This window comes from Acinonyx jubatus, chromosome E2, assembly GCF_027475565.1.
Source record: "Acinonyx jubatus isolate Ajub_Pintada_27869175 chromosome E2, VMU_Ajub_asm_v1.0, whole genome shotgun sequence".
In the NCBI taxonomy this organism is placed as follows: domain Eukaryota; kingdom Metazoa; phylum Chordata; class Mammalia; order Carnivora; family Felidae; genus Acinonyx; species Acinonyx jubatus.
In genome coordinates this window covers 13,354,981-13,367,246 of record NC_069396.1, presented here as the reverse complement: position 1 = coordinate 13,367,246, position 12,266 = coordinate 13,354,981, and the positions used below count along the sequence as shown (strand labels likewise).

The following is a 12,266-nucleotide window of genomic DNA, read 5'->3' as shown; positions in this document are numbered from 1 at the left end:
AGGCCCTGCCCATTTTCCTCTGTGGCCACCTGACCCCCAGAGCCAGTCCTGGGCCAATAATTCAGTCAGGTCAGGTGGCCCTCGGCCTCTGGCTTTCCACAGCTCACGTGCCTCTGACCCACAGGATATTGTGACGGAGAGCAACAAGTTTGACCTGGTGGGCTTCATCCCTTTGTTGCGGGAGAGAATTTATTCCAACAACCAGTACGCCCGGCAGTTCATCATCTCCTGGGTAAGAGCCAGCCTCACGACTTTTTTCTAGCTATAATGAGCCTCTGATTTAGTAAAATCTGTCCCCTGGCGCACCCTGGGCAGTTGTGTGGCTGCGAGAAGCCTCATTATTATCCCTCTAATAGCCGGTGACATCAGGTAATCCAAAATACGTTTATTCAGCTCTTCCCCAAAGCCATGGGGGTCATGTTTGCCCCTGACAACGATATGGTTCTTTCCTTGTCCCAAGAGATACCCCCATTTCTTTTTGAAGCCAGTGGTGCTACTTCTAGTGGCCACACCTCTCCAAGCCTCCTCTGTCCTTTCCAGTGTCTTCCCTTCTCCCTGTGGCATCAGGATCTCCTTGGAGTTAAATCCCCATCCTGCACGTTTAACCCACTCTCTGCCGTGGGGCACCTGGAGGGCCATGAAACGCTGTCTCAGCAGGGCCTCCTTCTCCCTGCCGTGTCCCAGAGCACCGGAGACAAGGAGATGAAGGTTCTCAGACTGGTGTAACTTTCCCTTCCGGTTTCTTCCCCTGGGTCAGATCCTGGTTCTGGAGTCCGTGCCAGACATTAACCTACTGGATTATTTGCCGGAGATCCTGGATGGACTCTTCCAGATCCTGGGCGACAATGGCAAAGAGATTCGGAAAATGTGAGTGGAGACGGGATGGGCTGCTGCCCTGTGCACACACGCACCTTACATCCAGCAGACAGGCAGCCGCAGGAGATCAAGTTCATTCTTTTCTTCCTAGTTCATGTGCTTCCTGCCTTGAGGAGCAGAGAACTCATTAATCCCCATGCTCTGGAAAACAGCCATCCGGCAACTGTGAATGTAGTCCCCTTCTCAGTGGCCCACCCAGAGCAGAAGTGGGTGTGGGTAGAGGCGCCTCCAGCCCTGGCTGGCATATGCTATTTCCCTTCCCCTTCTCTCATTGGTAGGTGTGAGGTGGTCCTTGGAGAATTCTTGAAAGAAATTAAGAAGAATCCCTCCAGTGTTAAGTTTGCTGAGATGGCAAACATCCTGGTGATCCACTGCCAGACCACTGGTGAGTGTGAAGGCCCCATGGCCACTGCCATCTCCTCAGAGGCAGAAAGAGCCCTGGTGGGAGTATGAACCAGCACACCATTGGACCTGGGGCAATAGAGGGTGGGTCCTTGTGAGAGAGAGATTCAGTTCCTCCATCAACATGGAGGCCCTTTTGCTTGGTCTGAACCTGGAATAAGGTCTGGAGACCCTCTTGCTGGGAAGCTTGACATTTCACTGTGAACTGAAAGGCTTTGAGGTTGGGACTGTGTATCCATGACCTTCTGCTGCACATCAGACCACTCCAAAGTGTGACCGCCTGACACAACAGCCGCTTATTATTGGTCAGGAGTCTGTAAGTCAGCTGGGTGGTTCTGTTCCCCTGGGCCAGGCTTGGCTGCCCTTGATTACGCACCTGCAGTCAGCTGAAGGGTCATCTGAGGCTGGATGGTCTGGGATGGCCTCACTCACACCTGGCAGTTGGCTGGCTGTCACCTGAGAAGCAGGGACAGTTGGTCCATGCGTCTCATCATCCGGCATGCTAGCCCAGATGCATTCATATGGCATCAGTAAGGTCCCGAGACACATTGTAGAGGGGAGCATGGCTTCTGGAGGCCTGGGCTTCCACCAGCCACGCCATCACTTCTGCCATCTTTTGGGGGCCACAGTAGCAAGGCCAGACCAGATTCAAGCAGTGAGGAAATGAACTCACCCCTTGATGAGAGGAGCTACCCAGCCCCTTTTCGGGTGCAGAGGGGTAGAGAACCATGGCTGCTCTTATATGTACCACAAGATTGCTATTCCTTCCCGACCTGGTACCTGTGTGTTCCTTTGGAGGGCGAGAGAGTATCAGTGAGGCTAGAAGCCATGCAACCCCTGGCATCCCCTCCAGTCCCATCTTCCGGGCCTGGTCAGTGGAAGGGAGTGCTCTGGCCTCTCGTGCTGACCCTTCCGGAATCCCCCAATTCCTCTTCCAGATGACCTGATCCAGCTGACAGCCATGTGCTGGTTGCGCGAGTTCATCCAGCTGGCTGGCCGGGTGATGCTGCCCTACTCTTCGGGGATCCTGACCGCCGTCTTGCCCTGCCTGGCCTATGATGACCGCAAGAAAAGTATCCTTCACCCTGAAGAGAGGAAATGGGAGCAGTCCCTCAGGAGGCTGTCAAGTTGCAGGACCCTGGTGTGGGGGATGGAGGCTCCCTTACGATCCCTCATACCTCCAGATAGCCCCTGGCACCTGGAGGGCAAGCGGCAGAGCGGGACATGGACTCTGAGCGCTGGGGCAGCAGCAGGGACACAGGGCTGATACCGTTGTCCCCAAACCTCACCTGGTTACTTCCAGCTCTGAAGCAGCTCTCCCAGGTCCCACGGCTCCAAGACCCTCATACTGCCCTGTCTTGGGGTGTGGGGGTAATGCTGGTGGTAGGAAGTCCACCAGGATGTGTCGTATGAGAAGACAGGAGCATTTCACGGGAACTCCGTTCAGACTGCCCAGTAGTCCCGCTCTGGAGAGGACTGATCCCAGTGACCTCAGGTTTAGGGAACACCCCCTGGATGGGGCTACTCCTTACATCAGTGGACTCAGGCATCAAGGAGGTGGCCAACGTGTGTAACCAAAGCCTGATGAAGCTGGTCACCCCTGAGGATGACGAGCCTGATGAGCCGAAGCCAGTGGTGCAGAGGCAGGCAGAGCCCAACCCCGAGGACTCGCTGGCAAAGCAGCAAGGGACAGCCAGTGGTGAGTAGGCCCTACCTCCCGCCCCTCATGCCTCCCAGGCTTGGGGTCCTGCTTCAGCAGCCAGGGCTACTTTCCATATGTTACCTCATCTAACTCTGGTAACAACCCAGTGAGGTGGAAGTTACTCTTCTCCCCATTCTACAGATGGGCACAGGGAAGACCAGTAACACGACCAGGGTCTGGCAGCTACTAGATGGCAGAATTGGGATTTGAATCCTGGCTGTCTGCCTCCAAAACCCATACTCTTAACTCATACTGCCTCAAAGACCATTTCCTTTTGGAAATCTTTTTCTGGGTTTGGCTACAGGAAATAGGAAGGTTTGGAACATGGCAGAGGACAGACTGCAGGGCTCACGTGAATCTTGGCCGCAGACACCCGGCCACCTGGAGGCCAGCTGCCTTCCCTGTGCCAGCCGTTCCCTGGGCAGGAGGCTACAAAAGCTGAGGGTGCAGTTTATTCAGTCCTTGGGGATTCTACTGCCGAAAGCAGTGTCTTTAGCAAATGAAACGGCTCTCTGCTGCCCTTTCACACTCTTTCAGCGTTATTGTCTCATTTATAACATAAAGAAAAGCACTTTTATGTCAGTTAGAGTCTGGAGTTTAACTCTCTAAATGTTATCTAGAGCTCTGACTGTTTTTTTCTTTGGGAGGCCTCTCTCCTCACTGAGAGAGCACTGATCAGCTTCGGGATGACGTTCTCCTTCGCAGAGTCAGCCAGAGAGTAAATTGATGCAGAACCCACTCAAATTTTTAAGACTAACAGACTCAGGTCTGGAACCTGAGTTCCAGGAGCCCAAAGAATTTCTGAAACGTTTCTCCTGTTGCCGTTCTCAGGCTTCTCTTGAACATGTGAGCAGTGTGTCAGGCACGTGAGCCCCACGGGTGTCCTGTCCTGGGTTTGGCTGGCAGAGCCAGCAGCGGTCCATGCTGGACCAGCTCGGGTATCAGGTTACAGCTGTGCGGTTGCTTCTGTGAGCCAGAGCAGCAAAACAGCTGGAGGCAGCACAGCCATCAAGTGGAGCATTGGTGGTTCAGTGGTAGAATTCTCGCCTGCCACGCGGGAGGCCCGGGTTCGATTCCCGGCCAATGCAGCAGCTGAAAACTTTTTGGCAGTTCCTTGAGAAAGAAAATTTGGGGGAATAAAGTTATGTGGGCCTCTCAAGGCAGGAGCTTTCTCACTAGGAGAAACTAGAAGAATCTCAGGGAAAGATCTGTTTTGTGAAACGCTGTTTTCTGTATATGTATGGTATCATACAGTTCACATAATTCCACAGCTTTCTTTTTTTGCTTGTGTGGTGGCTTCTTCTGGTTTTTGTTTTGTTTCATTTTGTTTTACTTGACGAGTTACAACAGGCAGAAGTTTCGAGTATTTTATACTGGCTTTAAAAGTTAGTGCCTCTTAATCCATTGAGTCAGAAAGTAGAATAATGGTTGCTGAACTGGAGGGGAAAGGGGAATTAGACACCTGGTTTCTTTTCAGGGTAATGGAACTGTTGCAGAATTAAATAGTGGTGATGCTTTACATAACTTTGTGGATTTACAAAAGACGACCCGGTTGTATGGTTTAAAATGGTGAGCTTTATGTTAGGAAATTTTATGTTATATGTAGGATGTCTCAGTTTTTTAAATAAAGTTAGTACATCTTCCCTCAAAGTGGAACCCAGCAGCTCCTACCCCACCCTTTCTCCTTACATGGCAACACGTCAGGGCCTCCGGGAAAGAACCACTGTATTCTGCAGGTCATGACAGCTGCTAAGAACCTGCCAGCTGGAGCATCGGCAGCTCCACGGTAGAATCCTCGCCTGCCAGAGACCAGGGTGCCATGGCCAGCCAATGCAGTTTATTTCACTTAGGTAAAATAGGTAGTTTTTTCTAAGCAGTCTCAAAACAGCTCCCCACTTAGGAGACTCCATGCTAAACCAAGATACATTCAGGAAGCTTGGCTCTGGATTTTACTACCTCATAAACAGCATTTCAGCAGATGCAGAGCTCAGTTTAGAGTAGTTCCTAGGATGATCACAGCTCATTTAGAGGCTCCGTACCCACTCCTTGCTCAGCTTGTAACTGCCACATTACCAAAGTGCCAGGAGAAGGTCGCGGCGAGCCAGGAGACAGTGATGATTCAGCTGGTCCAGTTGACAGGTTCATCTCAGCCTCTGCCGCTTTTTCCTATTACTATTTTCCTCCACTGTTCCAGCTCCGGTCGCCTGGCCAAAGGCGGGAACCTCCTCCCTGGCCTCCCTCTGTTGGAGGGCAAGACCCACGAGGAGGTTCATCAGCCGAGCCTTCTGTGCGTGAGCATACACGTGCACACGTGCGCGTCCCCCTCACCTCTGACTGCAGGACCCTCATTTGTGCCACACTGTTCCCAGCCTGTCTGCTTGCTTTGGCTCCCCTTTGGCCCTGCCACTTCAGGGGTCCGTGATGCGGCCTCCTTTCCCTGAGTTCCTGCAGTGTTTGACGTGTGCACCCTTTTCCTCTCTGTGATGTTGCCTGATTGTCCCAGGTGTCCTGGCCTAGACTCGGTCAGAACGGCCTGCCGGTGAGTCATGGCTCTGCTGACTTCGTACCTGTTGCCCTTAGAGAAGCCACTTAGCCTTTTTAAGCCCCAAATTCCTTACTTGTTAAATAAGGCTAACGATAATAATACCAAACCTGTAGTGTGGTGGTGAGTTTTAAATGAGATTTTTGCTTATAAAGCTTTTAGAATATAGCAAAGGCCAGACACTCTCAGAAACAGGTGATTTAGTGTCAAATTTTTAATGCATGTGTATAACATACCTATGTACTTAGCGAGGTTCTCTGGACAGGCCTTTTCCTCCCTTGTTCTTTGTTGTTGTTGTTTTTGTTTTTTTAATCATCAACATTTTCCAGATAGTAGTGTGCCCCTGGTGGGTCCTAAATGAGGGATCACAGAGGGTTAGGGGCAGAATTATAAATAAGGTTTCTAGGAGAGGGCTTGCAACCACTGTTAGTAGATGTGTAATGGAATCCATCCACTTGCAAGGCTTTGTTGGGACTGGATATAGCGGCAGCTTCTGTGGACCCTGCAGATGTAGGTAAATTAATTGCCTGCAAGGAGCCCAGGACAGACCCACAGTTGAGTAATCATGTGGCCCTGCATGTGGTCACAGAGGACTGGGGGCTCCAAGCCAAGTCCATGGAGGTCATTTGAACGGGATCTTTTCCTTCTCCTTAGCTTCCACTCTGCCCCCACCTCACCCCACCCCTTTTTTAACTTTGATTATAAGGGAGGTTATTACTGTGATTTTTACTCTGATTATATTACTCTAGTTACACGCTCCCTGTAGAGATGAGAGGGGGGAAGAGGCATTCCTAGTGGGGGGAGAGTAAGCAGGTGGAATATATCGTCTGCTACATACCTTAGGTGGCATGTGTCAGAAGCCATGAACATTTGAGAGAATTTGTTCTCAAGGAACAAATAGAGATGTAGGTAAGGTTTTCCATTTAAACATCTAACAAACGTTAGCTCACGTATTGTCCTAACAAGGCTGTGAGGGGAGTACTGGTGACCCCATTATACAGTGAGGGACTGGAGGCAAAGTCGCGTAAGCTGCCCACAGTTGCACAGCTAGTAAGTAGGGGGGTCAGGGCTCAGATTTAGGCCCGAGGGCTCTGAGTCTTTGCTCCTAGTGCCGTTTACACCACAATTCTCTAAAGAGGGAACTAATACAAAAAGGGCAGCCACAGATGTACAGCTTGACTGGAAATGGGAGCATTGGAGAGTAAAACGATGTATCATTTTTACTCATCAACTTGGCAAAAATGTAAAAGATTACTAATATCCCTGTGTGAAGCTTGGGGAGATCGACTGCTTCTCTGTGCCTGAAGTGCATGTGTAGTGGTAGAACCTTACTAAAGAGCAGCTTATCAAAGTGGATTAAAATATAGAATTCCTGACCCTTCCACCCAGCAGTACCCCTGACGTGGGATCCTAGAAAAATGCACTTGTGCAGGAAGAAGCGTGGGAGAGATGTAAGAGTGAAAGCTACGAAACAAAGGAAGTTAACTTGAACCCTATTTCTGATATCGCATCATTTCATCTACAAATGTGCATGTTTCTAAAAGTCAAGAGGGAGGAGGCAGCCAGGGGCGTGGAGTCCTGGCTGCCGTTCCAGGCTGGCCCACCAGCCTTCCCCGTGTGTCCTCCTCCCCTTTGCCAAGATCTGTTCCATCAGGCCCAGCCTGCGCCTGGCCCCACTGAGCTGTGCCCTGTCCCGCACAGGGCCTCTGGGACTAAAGGGGGCAGGCAGCAGCTCAGAGCCTTCCTGTTCAACGTGGAAATCAAGGCCCTCTTCACTTGGGGGTTGAGGGTGGTCCATAGTTCACAGGAATAACACTACGCTAAGCTATAGTATAAAGGAAAAAAAAAAAAAAGCAAATTGCAGAAAACATACTGTGATTCCATTTATGTTACAAAACAAAAAGAAATACTGAGGAGGGCACCTGTTGGGATGAGCACTGGGTATTGTATGGAAACCAATTTGACAATAAATTTCATATTAAAAAACAAAACAAAACAAAAAGAAAGATAGGAATACTTGCCAAACCAGTGAAGTAGTTACTTGCATATAGAGTGGAGTAAGATTAAAGGTTAGAAAGAGACGGGGGCATGTTCTGCTTTGTTTGAAATTTTTAGAATGAGAATATGTTTTACTTGTATAACTTACAAGAGGCCAAGGCTGGCACCATTTGATCAACAATATATAAATAATGATAGTTTTAATTGGTAATCCACAGAATAAAATATGGGCCCATAATGATAGGGATGGATGGATGGATGGATGGATGGATGGATGGGAAGGGACTGCATTTTCCTATAGAAGAATTCTGGTTAATGTAGAAAAAAAGAGGAAAACAGAAAATCACCATTAGGCAAACTCCACAGTAATTATTATAGATCCATCAATGGATGCCAAAGTCAGTAGGGGAACATTTGAGGAAAAAACTAGGTGTTTGTCTAGTCTCAAATATCTTCCCCAAGATATTTATTAATTACAAAAAGGAAAATAGTAACTTACTGTAAAGAAACCCAGCAGACACTACCACAGTCAGATGATAAGGTCAACATCATCAGTAACAAGACAGACAGACATCACATACCCCTGATATGATGCACTGAGAAAGCGCATCACTTTGATGGTGGTCTTCCAAAAATGCGTAACCTCCGCCTAATCATGAGAAAATGCAAGACTAACCAAGGTGGCAACACATTCTGCAAAGTAACTGACCAGGGCTTCAGTGATAGCGAGTTTGTGGAAGATATGGAAAGACTGCGGAACTGTCACAGATTGGCAGGGACTAGGGAGACAGGACAACTAAATGCAACATGTGGTCCCTGATTCTACCCTGGAACACAGGACGTAAGTGGAAACACCAGTGAAATTCACATTAGGTCTGTAGTTTTGTTAACAGTCTTATGTGAGTGTTCCTTTCCTGGTTTGATAATGTATGATGTTAGGTGCAGCTGGGTAAAGGGTAAACAGAATTCTGTGCTATTTTTACAACCTTTCAGAAAATTAAAATAATCTCAGAATAAATATTCTGTTCAACTTTCTGTCTTTATAGATCTACCTCTTTTGGACATTTCACAAATTGCAGGCTTTTATGACTAGCTTCTTAACGTTGGCATGTTTCCAGTGTTCACCCATGTTGTAGCACATATCCGTACTTTATGCATCTTTGTTGCCGTATAATGGTCCACTGTATGGCTGTAACACACTTATCCATTCATCAGTTGATAGACATCTGGATTGCTATGAACATGATGTACGGTTTTGGTGTGGACATGAGCGTCCGTTTCTCTGGGGTATATATCTAGGAGTGGGATTGCCGGGTCAGAGGGTAATAACTCTGTTGAGCCTTTAAGGAATTGCCAGGCTGTTTTCCAAAACACCTGCACCATTTTACATTCCCACCAGCAGGGTCCAAGGGTTTTCTCCACATGCTCACCACCACTCATTATCTGTATTTCAGCCGTCCTAGTGGGTGTGAACTGGTACCTCGTCGCAGTTTTGATTTACATTTCCCTGATGGCTAATGATGTTGACTATCCCAGGAGTCATTTTTAACATCCATTGCCTTCGGGCCAGCGGTCCCTTCTGAGATTTCCCAGATGTGTTTAGGGCTGGTGCCCTTCTTCTTTTGAGATCACTGTGCCTAAACACTTACAAGCACGGATGCTATCCCAGAAGCTTGGGGAGTGGGTGGCATTGGGTCCTTAGGGCTCCTGAGCTATAGTCCTTTTCAAGAGCCAGAGTCAAGGTGTGGGGGACTAGAGAGTCTGTGTCCTTATATCAGGCATCTTGTTCATTCGGAAGACTTCAGCGTTCCTCTGGCATGACACCTTGTTCCTCTCACTGTCCCCAGGAGGCCCTGATGGTTCTTGTGACTCCAGCTTCAGTAGCAGCATCAGCGTCTTCACACCAGCCAGGTAAGTGGTTTGTTCCAGCCAGAGGCGTTTGTAGAAAGCAAGTGGCCTGGATCTTTCCTGGGTGCAGCAAATTGCAGTAAAGACCCGAGGCAAACTCTCCTTAGGGGGCACAGTGGGTGCTTGATGAAGGGATCTGAAGAACACTGAGCAAACCCAAATCCCCCTAGTTCTGATGGACAGGTAGCCTTGTCCCCAAGGACAAAGATAAGAAGTTGTTGGAGGTCAGTAAACACAGGTTGTAAACGTAGAACCAGTGCATGGTAGCTACAGGGAGACACGCGCAGACACCTTTGCCCAGAACCTTTTTGCCTGTCGGGATAACGTGGGGCTGACAAGACTGACAAGGAGAAGGCTGTTCCAGAGTCCAAGAGAGCATAGGCTATGGGCCGCAGGAGCCGTCCTCTCCCAGGCGCCGGGTCAGCTGTCATAGTGCAGCCTTCCACATGGGGGCAGAGCAGGCCAAGCAGCAAGATCATTGCTTGCAGTTCCCTACATACTGTATGCTGGGTGATGACATCCACTGGAGAGGGAATTATCACCGTTTTGTCCCTTTCCACCTCCCCTGGACTTGCCCCATGTCACTTTGTCTTTGGGTAGAATTAGCACCTGTGGGGCTGCAATGGATGGCATTCTTCTATAAGGGGTTTCTTCCCTCTCATCCCGACACTGAACCTGGACCCTGGGGAAGGGGTCACTCATGATGAGAAAATATGCACTCAACCCCCAGGAGGCTCTCTTCTCCCTGGACCTTTAGAATCTTTCCTCCTTTTGTATCATTTTTTCACTTATTCTTATTTCTAAGACCCTGTGGGCATTTTCAAAGTATGTGAGTACTGATTATAAACGTGGACTGCTCCTGGGGCCTCTTCTAATCATTTGAGCAAGGCGGTAAACATTCATTCATTCATTCATCCTGTTAGTTGTCACATACTCCAGGGTACCTGCCAGGCTTCAGCCCTACAGGTTCCAAGGTAAAGATGTGACCCCTGAGTGTGGTCCCCAAGCTTGAAGTTCTCTAGTGGGGAAACAGAAGCAGGGCATGATTTCTGTGACGGGACTCAGAGGGTGCTGGGGGCGTGCCATGGTGCCCGAGCTGAAGCTCACTGGAATAGTGGCTGACAAGGGTGGTCACTCACTGGGTGCTTCCTGGCCCGGCTGTGCCAAATACTTTGTGTCACGTCATTGGATCTTGCTGATGTTTCAATCCCATGGGGTCATTAGTAGTATTAATTCCTTTTAGGGCTGAGGAGGGACCGGAGACCTGGGGGCTGCTGTGTAGAGAAAGAATTAGGAGGGTCGGGCGAATGCAAACCACCTCGGGGGCCACAGCTTCTTTCCCGTGGGAGGAGATGGAGGCTCAGCCTCAAGAAGTGGCAGAACGTGGAGAAAGTTGGAGAGACTTTTTCTTACCTGTTTTGAAGGATGACTTGACCAGATTTGCTGATGCATGTGATGGAATGAGAGGAGAGACTGAGGGAAAGAATAACTTCTAGATTCGGGGCTTCCGCCAACTCAGGATATCCTGGCATTTCCCACGCTGGGGTGGAAGGAGGCACAGGTGTGTGAGTGGGCCAGTCATGGGCTGTGTGCCCCGGGGAGGTTAAGGAGGCAGCTTTGGATCCTGGATTCTGGAGCTGGGGGAGAGATCCGGAGGGAAGTGCTGGGAGATGTGTCCTCCAGAGGGACCAGCTCTTGTTCTGAATGCTATGGGAGCCTGCCTGTAAGTGGCAATGTCTGGTGCAGACCTGTGACTCGGAAGGCCCTCTGGCAGCTCCAGGGGGGATGAGTGAGGGAGGGACAAAAGTGGCAGCAGAGAAGCCTGTTGCAGACTTGTCACCGTTGCTTAGGCCACAGGGTATTGTCCTCCTCCAGGGGAGTGGCAGTGGGAGGTGGAGAAAGGTCTAGGAGGAGGCAGAGGTCAGACATCACTGACTAACCATGGCGGGCGGGCATGACTCTCGTTGCCTCGCTTGGGAGGCAGGGGCGCCATTTGCTGGAGCGGCTCTAAAGGCTGAGGCTGGGAACTGCCTCATTGGAACCAGATTTTGTTTTAGACCTGTCATTCAGGAGCCCATGCCAGATCCTACCCTTTTAAAATTAAAAAACCAAGAGCAAATCATCTCGTGCTTTCTTTATCCCACAAATGGCTCTTTTCTCATGGCAGCTACCAGTCTGAGTCAGTAGCTGTGCCAGAGAGGGGGGCGACCTTCAGAGTCATGAAACCTGAGCCAGGTGCCTAGGCCCTGGGCCCCCCACTCGTTGGAGATGGCAGCTGAAGACAGTAGGGTAGGGGCAGTCTTCCTCCAGTAGGTGCTGCCAGAGGGGCACTGAGCTCAGACAAGAAGGCAACTTCCAGGATCGCCAAGAAACAAAAACCCACCCTGTGACTGTCCAGACACACTGCCTGCCCTCATCTCTCATGAATCCTCTGTGTAATGGAGTCCGACCGCCCGGGCACACATCCTGACTCTGTGTCCCTGGGCAAGCAGCTTAACCGCTCCCTGCCTCGGTTTCCTCATCTTTAAACTGGGTGCGATGACAGTGCCTACCTCCTAGGGGTGTGGAGCTTGTATGAATTGAATATGTAAAGAGAACAGAATGGTGCCCAGCTCAGAGAAAGCCCTTTACGCATTTTAGCTACAATTATTATTACAAGAACCTCATGATTATCCCCATTTTATGAATGAGGAAACAGGCCCAGAGAGGTGAACTTCTGGTCCACAGTCACTCAGCCAGGTTGGAATTAGTGGCCAGGTTGGAGTTCAGGCTAGGCCTGTCTGACTCCCAAGGCCACTGGTGTGGCCTTTATTGGTTGCACTGGGAGAGTCCCAGAAG

The 12,266-nt window shown here is 49.8% G+C and overlaps 1 protein-coding gene and 1 non-coding gene across 3 annotated transcripts in view; both read left to right on the top strand.

Annotated features, from left to right (window-relative positions):
* Positions 1–12,266, top strand: part of VAC14 (VAC14 component of PIKFYVE complex) — a 101,827-nt gene that overhangs the window by 14,841 nt on the left and 74,720 nt on the right. The window contains exons 5-10 of one of the 2 annotated variants that reach the window (XM_027076175.2): positions 125–232; positions 758–867; positions 1,155–1,261; positions 2,217–2,351; positions 2,825–2,977; positions 9,368–9,431. In XM_027076175.2, the coding sequence (XP_026931976.1) occupies positions 125–232; positions 758–867; positions 1,155–1,261; positions 2,217–2,351; positions 2,825–2,977; positions 9,368–9,431 (677 nt within the window). Of the gene's footprint in view, positions 1–124; positions 233–757; positions 868–1,154; positions 1,262–2,216; positions 2,352–2,818; positions 2,978–9,367; positions 9,432–12,266 lie in introns of both variants that reach the window. The other variant, XM_027076174.2, reaches the window with a different exon arrangement.
* On the top strand, positions 3,998–4,068 carry TRNAG-GCC (transfer RNA glycine (anticodon GCC)). Its single transcript has one exon. It is a non-coding gene; the product is annotated as a tRNA-Gly (tRNA).